Source organism: Polypterus senegalus, chromosome 18, assembly GCF_016835505.1.
Source record: "Polypterus senegalus isolate Bchr_013 chromosome 18, ASM1683550v1, whole genome shotgun sequence".
In the NCBI taxonomy this organism is placed as follows: domain Eukaryota; kingdom Metazoa; phylum Chordata; class Cladistia; order Polypteriformes; family Polypteridae; genus Polypterus; species Polypterus senegalus.
This window is the reverse complement of record NC_053171.1, coordinates 43,589,406-43,610,721: the sequence shown is the minus strand read 5'-3', so window position 1 is coordinate 43,610,721 and position 21,316 is coordinate 43,589,406. Positions and strand designations below refer to the sequence as shown.

Here is a 21,316-nt window from a genome sequence, read left to right as displayed (position 1 = left end):
CCAGAAGGTCTTATTCCGTCGTCTCTCCCATACCCGTGGGTTTCGTCGCACTGGGGTACTTTCTTCGAGCTCTAGGGCTATCATACAAGCAACTGCTTCATTCTGGTGTTGCCTTTGGATATTATGTACAATTCCAATTATTTGTGAAACTGAAATAACAGTAAGCTTGGAAATTTTAAAAAACTGTCTGAATAATCTCTCCATTTCTTTGTTTAGTGGAGGGGGTGTAACGTGAAAAAAAAAAGGTAGATTATTTGCGACATACACAAAATTATGTATGGAAACGGCTCAAGGGCAGATTTTTTTTCGCAATACAACAAAACTTATGCGACAGTTCGTTTTTTTTTGGGGGGGGGTCACGTCATCACGCATACCATTTTATTGATAAAAAGCCAGTTGGATGGAAACAGGCTGGAGACAGGAAATTTCGCACATTTTTTTTTTACGTATATTCTGTTTGTCGATAACAAAACGTCGCAAAAAACTGGATGGCAACTTGGCTAATGTGACACCCATGGTGGGTATGCTGTGCAGAGACCAATACAGGAAGATCCAAGAAATGCTATATAGTTCATATCTTTTGATAATGTTTGAAAAGCACCTGGAGGCTGTTGCTTAGCACAGGGTGATCATGTCTACCCAATGTGACCATCAGTAGGATAAGATGATGGAGGCTGAATTGAAGGTGTAGTTTTGAGGTTCCATGTCATTCTGCTAAGATTTCCAATATCAGATACTCAGGCTTTGTACTTTAGTAATTGTTTTCACTCTGAATATGCAGTTTTCAGCGTCTCTGCTATTTTCTAGGCTGATAATTTATCTATACTAATAAAAGGCAAAGCCCTCACTGACTCAATGATCACTAATTCTCCAACTTCCCGTGTAGGTAGAAGGCTGAAATTTGGCAGGCTCGTTCCTTACAGGTTACTTACAAAAGTTAAGCAGGTTTCAATTTGAAATTCTACACATAACAGTCATAACTGAATCCTACTTACGTACATATATACGTCCATAGCCTGCAGCTCGGTCGCCATGTGAGGCGGCGTTGCGCACCCCCATCCCCATGCCTCCCACGTAGTTGGCTGCCTGCCTATATTGCGTCCCCCATCCCCACACCTCCCAAGTAATTGGCTGCCTGCCCATATAAGGCCGTCCGTCGCTCCGGTCTCTTCATTCCCTTCCTTGCTTCGCCACGGTATTCATGTCTCCTTGCTGATAACGGCAGCCTTTTTATTTAATCCACGGCTTTTCCCCTGTTTTATTATTCATTTATTATGCTTATAGTTATTGTGTAGGTATTTTAGACTTAGTTTACATTGTTCAGGTACCCATTTCTTTTACTGTTCCAACTGTACCCCCATTAACATGTCTATCGAGGTGATCACCATCGATCAAAGGACTGTCACTTACCGAGTGGTTTCCATGCTCGGAGATGCCGGCTGCCTTTTCCATTCTTTGTGTTACATATCAGACTCACTCTTGATATCTGGAGGAACATTGTGTCTTATGTATTGAATGACTGGGACAGGTTCAAGGTGTGGACTGATGACGGTACAGGAGATAATTATACTACACAGGAGCACTATAAGAGTGAAATGCTTAAGCCCTTCACCTATGCTTCTGCATGCGAGTTGATGGCTGCCGCTGAATTGTTCGCTTGTCGCTTTTAAGTGTACCAAAATGGCCAAATATTTTACACCTTTGGAGAACCGCCAATGCCTCTTAAACATCTTAGACTCACAGGTGATGATTTGAGTAGTGGACACTTTCATGTTTATGAAAGTTATCGATGAAGCCGGTTGTATGCTTACAATGCTTGACAGATGCCAAATGTCACTTCAACATAAGTCCTGCAAATACTAACGTAATTTAAAGAAACCATGAAACTCAAACCGATTATGACAGCAGCAATCCAAGCTGTGAGAAAACAGTAAAAAGGGGGCGTGTCAGACACAGACGTCGTGGTACATTTTCTGATGTAGCTAGACAGAAACAACTTTGTGACGCTGCTGCCAAATACTCGCAGAAAAATCCACAAGTTAATAGACATGCTGTCGCTAAATACTCGTAGGCAAATCCACAACTTAACAGAGACGGTGCCGCTAAATACTCGCAGGCAAATCCACAAGTTCATAGAGACGCTGTTGCTAAATACTCGCAGGCAAATCCACAAGTTAATACTGGGAATGCCTGTTAAACATCTTAGATTCACAAGTACCGATTTGGGTAGAGAACACTTCAGATGAATGAAACCTGTTATCTTTACAACGGTGACAAACACAGAATGTAACCTGAACACAACACATCCTCCAGATACAAACCTGATTGAAAGAAATAATGATAATCAAATCCTTGATGACAGCAACACTCATAACAGTGACAAAACAATTACATTGACAATCATGTTACGATATTTTTAAAATGTTTCCTTTTCTTTTTCATAACTTCTTTAACACACTACTTCTCCGCTGCGAAACACGGGTATTTTGCTAGTTTTTAATATTCTGTACCAGGATACAGAATTTTTTTATCCAAATTATCCATGAATTTGTTTTTGTGTTGGGTGCTTATATATTACTTTGGCTGTTACATTTTGTGAATTTGCATTTAGCTGCTGATAAAGAAAATCCAAATGGCATTTAAAAAGAAGAGACAGTGTGATTTTTTGCTATAGCAGTTAACAAAAATTACTTTAGTCTTATCCTCCCAGAATGCATGAACTGCATCTGTGTCATACACAACTGCCAAAAGAATTCAATATTTTATTCATTTTTATTTTTTAAACAGCACAACCCAGCTTCCAGTATTTTAAAATGCCAATTTCACCTCTAAGAAAGAATGTTTTAAAATAGACTTCCCCTAACTAATGAGACAATTAGTGAGGTAATTTTTAAAATCTCCTTTCACTAGTTATATATCTTTTTAAAATATTTACTCCTAAAACAGGGTGAAGATTTCTAAAAGTTACACTATTGAATAAATATCTCTAAAGATCCATTAAGCCAAGTGAATGATGTGTAAGACTGAGGATAATAAGAGATTTTTTATTTAACCTACATTCCCATCCCTACCTGAAGGAACACTGAACATCACAATCAAAATAAATCTAAGAAGGTTTAATTTGCTTCATACCTGTAATATTTTAACACAAATGTGGGGGTGTGCATGCTCAGCTCAAGTGGAATGTGTAACAAAACATTTGAATCATTATAAATTTAATGATCACAGTACTTAACTTGCCTATTGAATTTGTTTCTGAATTGGATGAAGAAAAAAGCACAGAGCCAACAAGCATGTTGTAAAACAGGATGACTAGAATAGCAGACTAAGAAAACATTCAGATTATGGGGAAGTACTGAATCTCTCCTCTCTTCTAATCTGCTAACAGTTGGCTTTGAATGATGGGTCCAGGTTAGCTTTCATTGTAGAAGCAGTAGAAAGCAGGGTTATTTCTGGTGGCTCTAAGTATTGTCTGCTTATCTGTGTCAAAAAGAAGTGTGAAACAATGGATGGATTTTCCTCTTCTTTTAACAAAGTGGGCTGACACTACACACAGTGAAAAGACACTAAGCTTCTTATTAATCACATCCCCAGCCACGCCATTAAGCTACCACTTACAACAAAGCTACATGGATTGTACAAGAGTAATGAGCTGAGGTCTGCTAACGGAGGTAGCTTTGCATGCTGACTGAATGGCTGCCTTGTTTTATGGGTAAGGTGGGTGTATCTTGATCTCTACATAAAAGGTCAATGCACAGAGAACATGACCTTTTTCAATGTTCTTGGGCAAAGTAATCAAACATAGTTAAACTATCCTTAAAATATTTTTGTATAAAATTAAATGACGTTCTTTAAAATCACACCTTTTAATGCTACCCAAAAATTGTGGGGAGCAGGCTTGGGGACATGTAATTAGCAGTATTTTGCTTATTGCCACATGTAATCAATTATATTGCCAACTTAATCAATGTTTAAAACATTTTACACGAGGCCTGAGATGACTGTTAGTTTTTTTCAAAGACCCCCCTTTAACATGTGCTTCATGAATAGACTGCATCCTGTGGCATGAAAACATGTTTCAAGTGTCAACTCTTATGTCCCATCTGTGTGCCTTGTTTGTAATGAATATCTAGCGGTAATCGTATGTTTAAATATTTTGACCCAAGCTGGGTACGTAAAGTGTTGTTTTTGGCCTCCAGTAAAACTGATTTTGACACCCTTAGCTTACAGACTAACATTAAATCTAAAATTGTTTTCAGATGTTTGTTGTGGGTGTTGTGTATTGTAAACATGTGCTGTGGGATTTAAAAGGCCCAGATTTTAAATGTCTTAAATCCACTGCTCCCCTGTCACTGCTATAAGCACTTTGTAATGTATTACATCAGAACCAAACAACAATTTCAGCAGAATACCACAAAGGTATAATGATGGTTCCAATATTTACAATGTTACATCCAATCCCTATTGCACCATGTGTAAATTCCAAGAAGACAAAGAAAGAGGATGCAAATTTATAACGCTCAATCAAACCAGTTGAAATAATCATTGAAAATCATTCAGAATAGCTTCAACCACAGATCTAATAGGAGAATTCTATGATAAAAAAATAAACCATCAGGCTTGATAAATATGCCAAAATGGGAAGGTTTCCTCTCTAATACTATCATACACATCTATTGATTATTCTGGGCTTTGGGAGGTTTTAGATGTGGTGGTGATTGTTGCAGATACAAGCTGGGATCAGGGCACATTATAACATGCCCATATATATAGCACTAGCCGACGCCCGCCATAGCATACGTCGGTGTAAGAATAGGAACAGAAAACGGTGAGAAAGGAATTCAGAAATCAAGAAGAAAGAAATACTTCTTGAAAGACACAGTTGTGTATAGGTGTTTTGCTGGAGACGACAGATAATGAGTCAAAAGATCTAACCCTAGAAAAAGCCACATACAACAATAGTTTTGTTGCAAGTATCTTGGACTTCCTGCAAACGTGGATGGTAATATGATCATTTTGCCTACATGTATAGTACGTTGTTATTTTCAGCCTTTGCTTGCAGTGCATCTGATAGTCCTTTGTATTATTCCATGCACAGATCTTGTTGATGTAATCTGAGATAGTTGAGATGCGCGCCCTCTGTTTGAACATACGTATCTACGACGTACTGTTGGAATAGTTTGCCGCTGGAGTGCAAAATACTAAATGTATTCCTCATTGATAATCTGTACGTGTAAAATTGGCATTAAGTAAGCCTGATTCGGTTGGCAGTTCTTTTATCGGGAACATGTTGTAAATCTTTGTGCCAGCCAGTGTCTCCGTAAGAGAATAAAAGTGGGTAAACCATAGAATCGCAATTCATATTGAGCGTGGAAATCTGTTTGCAGGAGTTGCCTCTGGGATAGATGCAAATGTCCCTTTCGGTAGGGGGTTCGCCACCTTCTCCGATGAAAATCGCTGAAACATCGGTGTGACATGTCGGGGCACTGTATCGTCGTAAATCTTGCCCAGGGTTTTCCTTGAAAACCATTCATACAGATGCTGTTGGATTGGACTGAGCGATTTCATGCATGTGTTTGTATGATTTAGCGAAGGGGCTGATGGTTCTGAGCATGTAATCTAGCTGGAGAAGTAAATTTTCACTGCTTGCAGAGTTTGCTTTATTTTGTAAGCGTACTTCAGTAGTTTGCAAAGTGTCAAAACATACAAATGTCCATATCCTGGAGAGGTAGAAGTGTTAGCGTATAGTGGAGAGATTTGGTGATAAATTTGCCCGTGTATTGTAAAAAAGTATGGTCCGTGGCCAGGAGCTTGAGTTATCTGTACACCCATGGAAGCAGACGGTAGAGAAAAGTTGTATTCTCGAATGTGTTCACAATAATTTTTACCTTCTGATGTTTGCTGTGTAAGAAGCTGTTGTAAAGACACAGGTGGCTCCCGCAAAGGTGGTAAAGCTACTTTACCGTCGTGGCAGCACCTCGAGTACTTGTTGGATGTATTACGCTCAGCAGGCCAGTATAGTGCATGACAGTGTTGGCATTGCTGGTCTGAAGACCCAATGTTGTAGTCATGGATGGGAAGACAGGAATGAGATGAAGAAGTACCTGTGGTAACGGGAAGAGGATTGTGTGTATGTCTGCTGAGACTGCGTTGGTGGACTGCATGTCAGATGCGTGTGGGTGGGACTGGTTTTGAAGAGGAGCTACAGGCAGCGTGGGGAAGGGCTTGGAAGAGGATGAATAGGAATCGAGAAATGTCGTGTTGGCTGCGTGTGGGCAGGACCGGTTTTGAAGAGGAGCCGCAGGCAGCGTGAGAAAGGGTTTGGAAGAGGACAAATAGGAATCAAGAAATGCCATGTCGGCTGTGTGTGGGCTTGACCGGTTTTCAAGTGGAAGTAGGACGAACCAGAAGAGAAATATATATAAGAGATAGGTAACTAGTTGGAACCTGGTTATCTACTGCAGTATTTTCTGTATGACTGATAGATAGATAGATAGATAGATAGATAGATAGATAGATAGATAGATAGATAGATAGATAGATAGATAGATAGATAGATAGATAGATAGATAGATAGATAGATAGATAGATAGATAGATAGATAGATAGACAGACAGACAGACAGACAGACAGACAGACAATGTGTGCTTAGATAGCGGTGTTGTTTTAAAAAGGCACAAGAAAAAACTAAGAGAAGTAGGTAAAAAGACAAAAGTACTGTATAACTAACAATAAAAACAGTGGCTACAGTCATTCCACCATATGTAAAATAAGTTTAGTGGAAATGCAATGGTCCTCATACTAACAATGTAGTGTCAAGTAACTTACCAAAAATTAAGACATTAAAAGCTGGATGCAACAAGAAAGAACAAATTATTTTATGTCTCTGTTAATTTTAAAATATCATTAATACAGAATGCTGAACTCGCCATACATATAAAATGCATTCTTAGGCATACTATAAAACTGGGCCGATCAAAGCGACAAAAATATGCACTGTGTTCTATCCTCTAAGTATTACATGCATAAAAGAAACAAAGCAAAGCTTAGACATGGATCACATAGCAAAATATAATTAATTTAAAAACAATGTGTACAGAATCAATCACAGACACGCTGCCACAAGTGAAAACTTGCCATACCATTTATTAAAACAAGATTATTTTGACTACCCAGCATTAAATACAGTATATACTGCCAAAAAAGTGAGAAAAATCATTATTGAATCAATAAATGTACTACACAGAACAAATTTTCAGATAGGTGGAAGATAATTAAGCTGGTACACCCAAATCTTTTGAAATGAATTCCATATTGCATTGTTAGTATGTAATGTGTTATAATCATTTTTTCATTATATTGTTTTTAGCATTGGTGTTAACATCTTAGCTTCTAGACAATACCTCAGCTCATGTTTTTTATGCATTTAGATGACTACTTACAAAGAGGCATGATTCTTCTCTGACTAATGACAGTAAACAATTCTGCTATAGCAGCCTAGGTTTGCAAGGTAGTAATCAAATATCAGGCATTTTCATGTACTTATTTACATTGATAAATTAACTTGTATATTCAAATTTAGTAATCTTTTTAATCCTTTAGAAGAAATCAGGAATTACAAAATTAGTCACTGATTTCTAACCATAACCTTGAATGTTATTGATTTTGTTTCATTTACAGATTTTTTGTATGAAAAACAGTTTCTAAGTTTCTTCAGAAATTACTTCAAATTTTAATTGTGGACAATATTGACTAGAGTTGTGTACATTTTATATAGGTATGGATGTCTTAATAGCACAGATATAAACAAACACACCTCTAGATAAGGGAAAACAGAATCCCAAAACAAATTAAAAAAAAAAATAAAACTAGCATCTTTACACAATGTCTAACTATCAATTAATTTGGAACCTAACTGTTAAATCTGATTGAATTTTAAGTAAAAATTAACAGTTGCAACTTTCCAAAACACAATACAGCCTAACAGATAATAGGGGTTTCAACAGAAAGTTATGTCGTGTCTGTCACACCTCAGAGTGTCATATATAATAGTTTGTGGCATTGCAAAGTTTTCACCCTAACTTTTGGTTATGCCTCAACTGTTAAGCCAAACTGGGAGCTTTCTAAAATTTATCACAGTTTTTAGAGTCTGTTGGCTTTACAATGCTACTAAGATATATTTTAAAATTGTAAACCAGACATAAAGGTCCCTTCACAGACAAAACAAGTTAATTTGAAACCTTTGTTCCTATGCAGCTACCTTGAAGGACTCTCAGTTCTAACTCAGCCTGTCATTTACATATGCCTCCTCTCACCAGCTGCACTAAAATGAATTTATTTTCGTAGTTATTTACTACAGTTTAAGAAGAAAACTACAACTAGTCATTTAGAGGTTTTAAATTACTTACTGACTTTTCAGTACCTCGATGAATTTCCGTGAAGCCTCTAATGAAGCCATATTCAACTCCAGCTTGTTTTAGGGGATGATTCTCTTGAATTTTCTCTTCAGCATATTAAGATCATGCTCAATTGGATTTCAATCAGGTGTCTGGCTTGGCTATTCAGGAATTTTCCATTTTTTAGCTTTGAAAAACTCCTGTGCTGCCTTAGCTGTTTGGGATCATTAATTTCTTGTAGGATGAAGTGGCATCCAATGCGTTTGGAGCATTTAATGAAACTTGAGCAGAAAAGATGTTTCTATACACCTCATTCATTCATTGCCATCAGCAGTTACATTATCAATGAAGAGGACTGTGTCAGTACCTGTGGCAGCCATACATGACAAGTCATGTTTAACCATGCCACCTGACTCATCTGTCCACAAGATCTTTATCCAGATTTCTGCAGGCTCTTTTAAGTGCTTTTTTGCAAACTGTAATCTGGTCATTCTGTTTTTGAGGCTAACTAGTGGTCTGCATCATTTAGTATGGCTTCTGTTTTTCTGTTCATAAAGTCTTCTGTGGATAGGAGTTTCTGACACATAAACACATATTTGTTTTTTATAGTGAGGACTCTTCTGTCATTAAAAGTGGGGGTCTTCTTTGGCCTACCAGACCCATTGTGATTACTGAGCTCACCAGTGAGTTATTTCTTCCTAGTGATATTACAGATAGTTGATTAAGCTAATCCTAAGATTTTACTGATGTCTCTGATGGTTTTAATCTTGTTTTTCAGCCTCATAATGGCTTTTTTAAACTTCATTGACACAGCTCTTGTCCTCACGTTTAACAATTGCAACTACAGACTCCAAGGGAAGACTGTAAGTAGAAGCAAGCCTAAATATCTTATACCTGCACTAATAAGGCAATGAAGCACACCTTAGTAATCAGAAACAAATGTGATGCCAACTGTTCCAAACATTATGGTGTCCTGAAATGGGGGGACCATGCATAAAAAGTGTTGTCATTTCTACATGGCATGTCCAAAATGTATGCAAATGTACCCCTAAATTAAAGTCTGCAATGTGCACTTTATTCATGTCTGAATTGTTTTATTTGCAATTTTAAACTGTGGAGCAGATGGGAAAATCAAGGAAAAATGTGTCTTTGTCCCAGACATTATTGAAGCCGCCGTAAGTCCTGAACTCTATGTAGTGGCATATTACACTACTCATCAAGATAAACAGTCTCCAGGTATTTGAGAGATGGTAAAGGTGGAAGTCTACTTTATATTCTGTGTTTAACAGTTTCCAAAAAGTTCAATGATGTTAAGATCTGATGGTGGACAAGGCCATGAAAGGTGTTTAATTTCATTTCATTGTAGTATTCATTAAACCATTCTTTAATTTGTTTGCACCATATAGCGCCTCTAGTCCTGTAAAATAGCCTCATGTTCCTCATTTGACATAATAAATAATAATAATAATAACTATTTACATTAATATAGCACTCTTCCCGCTACTCAAAGCATTCTCCAAGCAGGGAGGATCAGGGACGTGAACCCATGATCTCCTTACTGCAAGGCAGGGTGACAGGGTGAAAGAAGAAGATCATATTTCTTCTTCACATTGCTCAGAGATCCAGATTTTGTTCACCTTACACCAGTTTTTTGCATTTATGTTCTCTCCCTGGAAACAAAAGTTTTCCAAATATCAACCATGCCATAAATTCCAGCTTTTTTGAGAGTGTGATAAAGGTGCTACAGTTCTGTGGGATTTGTTGAGGGTGTACATTTTTGTATTTAAAATTATCCTGGAAAGAGTCTCTCTATTAATGTCAGTGAACTTTAATTTGTGACTACTGTTATTTTTTGTCAATACAATAGATCCATATTTAGCAGTTGTCATCATTATTGAGGCTGTTCTCCCAGTGATACTAAATTTTGCTTTTTTTGACCCATGAAGATGAAATTCAAGCATCAACTATTGGGGCTCTTTGATATCAAGTCACTTTAGATACAACAATCAACTCAACACATTCACTTGCAAAATGACAGGAAATTCAAATACCTGGAGCAAAAGGCTTTACAAGTAAGGGGAGAAGGTGCAAACTCCACACAGGCAGTTTCTGAACTGATTTTAACTCATCAGTTTAGCACTCTTTTTGACAGATACAGTGAGGAAAAAAATACTTTATGTCAATAGAAATCTTTACTTTCCATTGACATCAATACCAATTGTTCGTGACATGCTGCAAAAGTCTTTTTGAGACTACTTCAGGTCAATGCACATATCACAGTTAAGTCTGATTCATAAACCCCCAAAGCCCTTTTAAAGACAATAGCAGAAGTTATTAAAATGGTTTACTATTTTAAACTATTCTGATTATGTACTGCAAATAAGGTGCAGGGTGGCTATTGTTTGAAGAAAATATTATCATTCTTGTTATGGCTTTATACTGTTTTTTGATTGCTACTGTGCTGCTGAGTTACAAATCTGCATGTATAAGACCATTCTGATTTAATCAGTTTTTTAGGTGCATTTGCATATCATGTGCAAAGCATCAATTGCAAAAGTCCATGTCTTTCTGTCTGTATGAAAAAACTCAACACCCCCAGACTAATTTTTGTTTGTGTTGTGGGACATCAAAGGAATTTGTCAAGACAATTCAATTTTCATTCAGATACTTTGAACAGGTTACACTGTACAAACTTTTAAAATTTCTAAATGTCCCATTGAAAAGAACCTCTGCCACTAAAACACGTCAATTGATGCCATTTGCACATCACAACATCAGCAATCTGTTGTGTATGAAAGCTATTGAACCACCATGAGACTATCTTTGCTCCATTTTTAACTCCATTATAAAGTGCTTTAAAAAAGCACATTTAATTGCATTATATTATAGCTATTACATTTAAATATGATTTATTGTTACAAACCTATTTATTAACAAAAATTTGAAATGCTCCAACCTTCATATTAGATAACTTAGTCAGCAAACACACCTGAATATAATGGCACATGTAAATTGTCTAATATGTTATTATTACATTCTCAGTGACAAAATGAACTGCTGAACAGCAGGAGTTCTACTTTTCCAGTGACCTAGTTGTCAGAGCCTTTACACACTGTAAGAACTTGAAGTCTCACTGTTGTCTGCATTAATTTAAATTTTATTTCTGTACTGCAGGTGCCAACATTCTTGTTAAAGTATGTAAGATTTCCTCAATGAAAGCAAAAGAACATTTCATCTACAGGTAATAATCGAGTTTATTCCAAAATGTTCTTTCTTTATAAAACAAGCACTTAAAACTAAATAGGTAAACAAGAAGAAAGTATATGATTTATGTGGCTTTAACTGTGGTTCATAACCTTTACACCATTATGGACACATTCATAACATAAAGATGGTGGGCCCTTTTAGAGATTTTCAAGGAAGAAGTCTTTCTTATATTTACTGAGAATATCACATTTTGATTATACGAGGAAAGCCTTGTAACTGTTTTTAACTTAAAAAAAAAAAAAAGTTCTGCAAAATGTAGATTGAAAAACAAGAGACTTCCTTTGAAAGGTTCTTGTTCTGTAAAAAAAAAAAAAAAATTACAAGTATACAGAGACATTACCAGCGCAAGGGTTCTTTAAACCAGCTCAATACTTAATAAAGATGCCTTTCTTTCAAAGGGCATGAAACTCACAACTTTCAAGTTGTTTCATTCTGTCAGTCTGAGTGATCTACAAAGGATCACTCCAATGGCAGCAGTTCAACAGGCATTCAATGGTGTATTTTGACAAACTTTCAATGTATCAAGCAAACATAACCTCATCTACAATCAAAGCTTAGAATGCTAATAAAAGAATGTGATTGCTAGGCATTAGCAGTCATTTAAAATGTGTCCTCTCTCTTTAGAGCTCCTGCTGGCTAAAAGCCTTTTTTTACTGAGATTCTGAATTTTGGTCTCATTTTGACTTTGCCACGTGGTCAATCAGTATTTCTGTTTTAGACACTAGTCTTTTGAATATGTTTAATCTCCTGGTTTATTAGCCCCTGTAACCTACCAATCTGCAACCTGTGGCAGAAGATCCAGAGGCAGACCTAAGACATCCTGAAGACACTATTTTTTATCTAGCCTGGGGGCTTCTGCAATATCCCTAGGTGACCTGATGCCGGGATTGTTGAAGTTTTGTCTGAAAACTTTGGTGTGTTGCCATTATGACTCTTTCCAAAAAAGTGGATTGGAAATGAGATGAAAACAAAGGAATATGATTCTTTACTATTTAGAAAACAGTGCTACAAAATTGAAGCTACTCTAACATTCACTGTACAGAAATTCTGTAGAGTTTAATGGATGGTCACATACAGAAATCTTGTACATCCCTATTAAATTGCTACTGCCACCACTTTAGTAAAAGTTAACTGAGTGAAAATCTCAGTTTACAATAGCCAGTGCTCTGAATGACTTTTTTTTATATGCACACCTTTGTTTTATACACTTTTGTGCACTACCTATAAAAAGTATTTATCCCCTTCGCAGTTTTCATATTCTGTTGGTATATCACAGTGAATCACAGTGGATTTAATTTGGCTTTTCTAACACTGGTCAACCAAACAATATTCAGAATATTTTTTAATGTCAAAGTGGAAACAGATCTCTGCAAGTGGTCTAAATTAGTTACAAATACAAAACACAAAATAAATGATTAGAAATAATTGTAAATTTTAATATGACACACCTAAATCATCATTGGTGCAGGAAATTGATTTTACAGGCCCATGATTAGTTAAATGGAGATTTACTGTTTGTAGCCAAGGGGTCTCAACTGTTGAGGTATAAAAATTGACCTTATCTGGAAGGTCCAACTTGTGGTAATTCAGCAGCCTATCCTACACAATAAAGACAAAAGAAAACTCCAAGTAACTCTGATTAAAAAGCAGAAGTGATGGGATGGATACAAGAACATATCCAAGTCACTGAATATCCCTAGGAGTCCAGTTGCATCAACCACTAAAAATATGAAATGACACGACTACAGCATAGCTGCATATCTGCCTACAGCAGGCCATCCACAAAAACTGAGTAACTGAGCAAGTAGAAGAGGACTAGTGAGGGAGGTCATCAAGAAACCTGTAAGTCTAAACGAGTTACAAGTTGCCACAACAGAGATTGTACAGACAACCATGGCCCAGGTCCCCAATAGTTAATTAGCCAGTGGCAAAGAGAAAACCACTGGTTAAAAAAAAATACACATGATAACTGCCAACAGTGCATCTAATATATACTAACTTGAAGGATGTAAATACTAATGCAATCAATTATTTTGTGTTTTGCATTTGTAATTAATTTAGACCACTTTGCAGAGACCTGTGTTCACTTTGACATTATAGAGTCTTTCTTTTGATCAGTGTCAAAAAAGCTTAAATTAAATCCATTGATTCAATGTTGTATAATAATAAAATGTGAACATTTACAACGGGGTAAATATTTTTTTATGGGCACTGTTCATAAAGCACGTACCCTCGTAAATTCTTGGTAAAAACAAATGCACAGAATAAAGCAAGGCATCAGACAATTCATGGGTGATTAATCTAAGATTTATAGCCTTTGAAAACCACTTTCTGCCATAATTCTTTTCATGAAAGTTGACCTTTTCCTCTTTTTCAACCAAACCAAAAGTTACCTGACTTGGGGGTGGGGTACTCACACTGGCAACTGGTTCCTTGCTTGAGCACGTTTGTTCACATGTAACCCTACAAAGTCTAGTTCATTTGACTAGTGTCATCGCTCTGTGCTGGGCCAACTGTACTGTGCCCTGGCCCACTTGGATGAGGTGGGCCCGAGCATGGTTCAGTAGCATTCAGGAACAGTGTGATGGCTAAACATGCCCGAACACGGAAAGCATACCTGACGTCAATGATGTATAAGCCAGAGTTAAAAACAGGTTTTTATTCTCACCGTACACATAAACGTGAATTGTAATTGGCAAGAAAAGCTGCAAACTCCTCCCTTAACATCATTTGTCTCAGTAAAAATTGTGTCATACATGCACAACGATTAACAGCAAAACGCTGTGCTGCATGTTCAATAAATCTGTAAGAGAGCATAGTGTTATCCTGACCCACATGAGTCCAAAACAACCACAAAACAGGTAAAATCATTTTGACATGCATGCTGTCACTCTGTGTTCAGATCTTGTTTTGGCTTTACACAAAGTTACATGGTCATGATGAAAGCGTGCCTGGGTTTAGACCATTAAGCACAGTGTGAGTGCAGGCCAGCGGGGGAGTAGGGAAGGGGGGATAATCATGCTTTGGCACGGTATAGAACAAACATGCCTAGTATGAGTACACCCTTAGACTAGACAAATGTATATCCCAGGATTAGATGAGAAGTTACCCTAACTTGCCTGCAGTAACAATACTTTGCTGCTTGACATCTTGCTCAGTTACAATAAAATGAAATCTATCAGGTTTAAGGGCAAGAACTGAAAAATATAACTCAATTATTCTCATGGCAACAGATTGTCTAAGAGCACAATCTGACTGGACCAACAGGACCCATTTAATAGGCAAAGGTCAGTGAATAAGTCTACCTACTTGGCATAAAGCAGCTCCCATTACAGTTACTAAGTCCTCCAACCTGGAGATGACACTGTCAGTTCTTATTTAACTATACCCAAAGTCATAACTCAGTTATGAAACTGTGTGTTTTCTCAGTTTCTCAGATTCATGATATCAACAGCAAGTCCCCTTTATAAACTATGGATCTTAAAAGTGTATTAAACTGAAAAGACAGAATTACATTCAAACAGTGCAGCCTTCATTAGTTTACAGGATAAAATATGGATATGCTTGTTGTGATGAATTATCATAAAAGTACTTTTTATTTTGTAGTCAATTATGAACAACTTAAGCCAGATCTTTTACCATATATAGTTGAGAATGCTACAATACCTGGGGAATGGAAACATCTTAAGAAACTAATTTGATTAAGAGGATTACATATACATTATTAACTAAAAATTGATTGAGCTGATTATCCAGCTTTCTTCAATATGAATGCCTACTCTACCCTTGAACATTCCATTAGATTCTGACCCAAATGGCATGTCTGTTATAATTCAGCAATCAGTTAAACTGACGCCTCTAAACCTGAGGGAAATATTTTAAAAACAAATGCCATTATTTGCCAGCATGCTTAGGCTCATGAGTTTTACATTTACAACACTGGTTTGTTTAAAGTGGCCCAGACTTTGAGGCAAAGCCCTTCCTTAGTTCTGGGTTGGACACAGCAATTCCAACAAAGCATAGTACTGAAATGTAAACGAGTGTTCTTTATAACTGCTTGAAAGAAAAGTGCTGGGTACTCCCTGAACAGGAAAATGCCAGCATCTTGTTGCATTGTTTCACTGAAGCAGCTCTTACATAAAAATCAGAAAACCTCAAAATGATCACCCTGCCCACTGCACTAAATACATGCTAGCACAATGTCTTGTTTCAAAGTTACTCTGTTAAAATGTTACAGTAACTTCAGAACACACAATGTTACAGCTTAATTATTTTTTGTTAGAGTTTAATACATTTACTACAAAGATGTACAAGTCCCATAAATTGGATTACTAAATATAAAGCATACATCTTTCTATCCATTTATCCATTTTTTATGTAACTGTCCAGGTCATAGTTGTAGGGACTGGAGCCAAACCTAGCTGCTAAGGGTGCAAGGCAGGGATGCAAATGGTTGGGATGGTAATCCATAGTGCATAAAAATAAGGTCATGTACTCACTATGGAGTAAAGTGGAGCCAGCACTAAACTTGATTCCTAGGCTTTGGATTGTGGAAGGAAAGCAGTGTACCTAGAGGAAATCTGTGTGAATTATGTGAAAAACTTAACTTGAACTTGATCTTTATTGCCAGGATACATTATTACTAGGAGTTTCTCTTGCTGTTACATCCACATATTAAGGACGCTAATAGAATTGAACAACACAATACACCATACAAGATACAATCACAACATTATATGCAGCAAACACACATATACAAAACACCAGATGGCACACCAACCAGCAATCAAATAACACAAACACTGAGAGATGGCAACACTACAGCTATACCACTTTACTGCTCTGTAATGAATGTTATCAAAAGAAAAAAAGATTACAGCCTAAGAAATGTTATCATTATCATCAATTTTAGAAGTTCTACTGAAAATTTCCTCAACCTTCCTCCTCCTTGTTTACTACGAAGAGCTACTCATCAGCTCTTCATAATCACAGTTCCACTTTTGTCTACTACTTGACCTACTACTATTTGTATCTTCAAATTTAATGTTTATTTGTTTGCCATCCATTATCCAACCTGCTATATCCTAACTACAGGGTCACAAGGGTCTGCTGGAGCCAATCCCAGCCAACACAGAGCGCCAGGCAGGAAACAAATCCCGGGCAGGGTGCCAGCCCACCACAGGACACACACACACACACACACCAAGCACACACTAGGGACAATTTGGAATCGCTAATGCACCTAACCTGCATGTCTTTGGACTGTGGGAGGAAACCCACGCAGACACAGGGAGAAAACTCATGCAAACTCCACGCAGGGAGGAACCAGGAAGCGAACCCAGCTCTCCTAACTGCAAGGCAGCAGCACTACCCACTGTGCCACCGTTCCACCTATTTTTTTTTGCCACTTAAGGCAAAATCATCCCTTAGTCTCTTTTCCTTTTTGAATGGCCTCTCTTTACATCAAGACCTTCAATTCATATTTTGGTGCTTTCAGACTATTTATATTGTGCTTTGAGATCAGTTTTTGTGACTTTCAAACTATATTGCTAACTAGTATGCACTTCTGCCTTTACAGTCTTTTAATTTCAAGTGCCTTTCATATAGATACAAACTGCCTAGTAGTATTCACTACATAATTTTGCCTAATGTGTATTTTGATGTAAAATACAATCAAATATAAAAACATTTTCATGCACTCTCTAATATGCAACAGCTACTTTATATTTCAGAAAGAAAAGATTTACACATTTTTTCTACTATCTAGCTAGATGAGACTTTTTAATGTACTCATTGTTCTGCTGGCATAATTTTGAGTGTACTATCCAAAGCTTCTTTCATAATGCCTAATTTGGGTGGTAGTTCGCCCTTTTTGTGGTGACCTCATGCTGGTGTTTAGCATCCTGCCACATTCATGAAAGCATATTGACACTATCTAATTAGAAAACATGAAACTACTGTAAAACACTGTCTCTAAAAGACATGCAAGACAGAGGAATACATGATACTAAATAAACATAAAATTTCTGTTATTTTTCTCTCAAAAGGTCTTTCCACTGAATGCTATCAGAAAGTATAGAATTTTAATCAAATATTTTAATCAATGCATATTAATTTTTACAATTTAATACAAATATATACTTAAATGAAGTTGTATCAATGGATAATCAAAAGCTTAAAGAAAATGACTGGAGGAAACTAAAGGGTTAACTAAACATGGCTTAAAGCTTGAGCACCTGAGGGTTGCCTCATCTTAAGAGGAGCCATCAAGGTAATTAATAAGGTTAAACTGAAGTAAATGAGTAATAAACACCCCTTAAAAAGAGAACAAATGAGCGAGAAAGCCCAAACGCCCCTATTATGCATAAAGCGGTGATAAGATCAATGGGACAACCTGTTGGACACCCCTATTAATGAAACAATGTTTAGAATAATGGTAGAATTGATATGCATACAAAATTACTGGCGGCTGTAGTCAATTGGTTAGGATGATAGAATTCTGCATATTAAGAGTCAGATGACATGCTGTATTAGATAAGGTAATGGTAATAGAAATGTATAAAAGGGAATGAATTATTTTATTGATTGCTCACTTGATGGACTAAGGCATTTGCGCATATCTATGAGCCAATAAAGATTCACTCTGTATTTTTATCTTGTCTCTGGGGATGATTTATTTGAAAATAGAAGAATGTTTTTTCCACAACAAATTTGTTGTTGGATAAAATGGAAATGAAACTGCTCAATAATGTACAAACCAAAGTTCAGTGTTATATGGATGTCTGTGCTGGTGGCCCTATGTGTCATGTGATCTTGGCAGAAACTCATAGTATAGTTCACACCATCAGGTCTGGTTGACAAATATTGACTCTGAATGATGAGTTTAAATTGACCCCAACATGAAAAATCAGAGTGCTAGTATAAAAATATTTCTACTTTATATATTGGTAGAGCAGTACCAGTAAAAACTATTGACGTGACAATTTGTTTTTATGCACCACAAAACCTTTACTGAAAGATATATGTCAGGCTACTACTGTTGAACATTTTAAACTACTGACAAACACCACATTTACTCATAGTATTTCTATTGTGTAAAAAAAAAAAAAAAAAAAAGTAATTTAGTTTTTTTATTTATTAGCTACTAATATCTTCCGTCTCTGTTATCTTTTCCTAGTATGCTATGGTGATGCTCTGTAACACTGTAATCTGGTCAAAGTACTCTGTCTTTGATGCTGGAATAGATTAAGGATGGTATCATAATACCCACGGCTTCAGATCTTTGCAAAGATTTCATTATATGTAGTCCATAAATAATAGTGTTATAATATTTCAGCACATTACAATGCTCAGTCATTAGAAACCCTTGAGGTATACTTTTCATCCAGCTTCCTTGTTAACAGGAGCTTGTGTTTTCCTCTTCTCCCTGGCCATAGCAGACAATGACTTTTGCCATCATAACCTTTACAGTCTTTCAAATTACTGGAATTCAACAGTAATTAAATTTTCATTCACCTCTATTATGGTTTCTTCAATTTCCATTTTTAAATTACTTTTGTACAATGCACCCCAATAAAAAATAAAAGTACATCAGCATCCATGATGTCACAGTTGGTATTCTTATTCTATAATATTTGTAACATAAATAGGAATAGTTCTGTATGAAAGAGTCTGAGTTACCTGTCATGTGTTCTCATGAAATCCCAATATTTCTTGGTTCCGTTCTATAAAAAAAGAAATAAGAACAGAAAAGAGTCTTAATATGACATCCATTTGTTGCTTCTTAACAATGCAGTACCTGGATTACTAAGACTCATTCCAAATTTCCACTACTCATGTATAAAGACAGGCGTCCTGGGTTTCTTTCCTAAAAACAACTTTTATTTTTAATCAGTGACCTCAAGTGTATGTTTACCGAATAGTAACACTAACACGTAACATAATCTGCTATATTTTATGAGACAAAATACTCCCAAAGACCCAAAGGAACATTTTCTCATTTTCTTTCAAATTTCTGCTCTAAAAAGCTGACACATACAATTTCCATGAAGAACAAATTTCTAATAGAGCAGATCTGGAATTACAGAAAAGCAAATGCATGGTCTGTTTAGTTAAGGTGATACCTGTACAATAACACAGGCAATCAATAAGTTAAGAGGTTAAGGCTTCATATTTTTAAAGGATAGTGTCATTGTCAACCTTTCAGCCAACATCTGAGAAGTTTTACTTGATAACATTTGTAAGCTATCAATTCATAAATTATATTTGTGTAAGAAAAGAGTTGAATCTTCTGTTACCTCCAACAATTTGTTAGTTAATTATTGATAGATATGCTTAAAGAAAAAGGAAGGCTCAAATTTGGTACAAAAAGTTTACAACCAAGTTTAATTTGCAGGAAAACTGGTCTCTGCATCTACCTGTGTAAAAATATATTTTATTGGTGATGAGTAGTACAATATCAGCAAATGGATAAGTGACTCTTCACATTCAATTTTGTTTAATGATGTGTCTTCACAATATATTAATATTATGGCATTCTGACATTGTACTGTCAAAAATTGGAACAGTAATTTACATGATGTTTTTGACAGATTTATTTTACTTTTGTGAAAATAAAGATATAACTATAATAGCTGAGGACTTCATGTTTATCATTCTTTCAGTAGTTAAGGTAGATAACTGAAAACTGGTTTACTTTACATCAGTACCATATGGGATGCACTCTTGTACAAAGATTTGACAAAGTTGATGCTTTTCATAACTGCTCAAATGATCGAGAACAAAATCATTAGTCCATCTGAAAACATTGGTTTCTTCAGGAATAAGAACAGCTTGCACTTAGTGCAGCATTCATGGCTTCATCTTGGAAGTAGTTAAGACTAAAGTACTTTAGAGTACAACATTAAAGCAGCCCTGTTTCATTTACCAGGAAAGTATTTATCATCACTCTAATAATGCTTTACAAATGGTTGCTTCGTTACTCATGGACATCCCTGCTCTCTAGAGGGAAAAACAGCTGTCTGTGAGATCACATTTTGCAAAGAAGCTGTTAATATTAGAGCCTATGTAACAGCTGTTTGCTTTACACTTAAGTCTTTGCTGTTAAAACTCACACAGTCATCTCTAATATTGCATTAAGGTAGGTGTCTGCAGTATTTATACATTTTATAAATGCTTCCTGTTAGATGGACTCAATTACTCTGGATTTAATCAAACGAATAGTTACCAAAGGTTTTACATCATGTTAACATTGCACAGTGACATGCAAGAAGTATTCAATCCCCTTGAAAGCCATCATAATTTTTATGACAAAAGATTTGTACACATACTTATCCATTTAATATTTTTAATGTGAACTCTCAGGCAGAATAATATATTTCTAAAGTCCAAAGCATCATGCTATGGGGATGCTTTTTACGCCACTGGTGTCATTAACACCTAGCATTTCCTCAAATAAAGCGTATCTCATCTACTATATGGTGCACTCTGTTTGAAGAATAGGAAAAAATACTCAGAAGAATATCCATATTTAAGCATAATCTAACATACTCAACATAATATTCTAAAGCTGGCTTAAACCAATTAAGGATAATGGGGAAAAGAGTTTGACCAAGCAATAGTATGTGCAATTTAGAAAACACCAACACATCATA

At 36.2% G+C, this 21,316-nt stretch overlaps 1 protein-coding gene across 2 annotated transcripts in view; it reads right to left on the bottom strand.

The window, feature by feature from the left end:
• Positions 1–21,316, bottom strand: part of nudt14 (nudix (nucleoside diphosphate linked moiety X)-type motif 14) — a 131,519-nt gene that overhangs the window by 44,799 nt on the left and 65,404 nt on the right. For both annotated transcript variants that reach the window (XR_005631242.1, XM_039741284.1), the window contains exon 2: positions 19,344–19,387. Coding sequence is in view for 1 of the 2 variants with exons in the window: in XM_039741284.1 (XP_039597218.1) it covers positions 19,344–19,387 (44 nt within the window). In the remaining variant the exon portion in view is untranslated. The remainder of the gene's footprint in view (positions 1–19,343; positions 19,388–21,316) is intronic.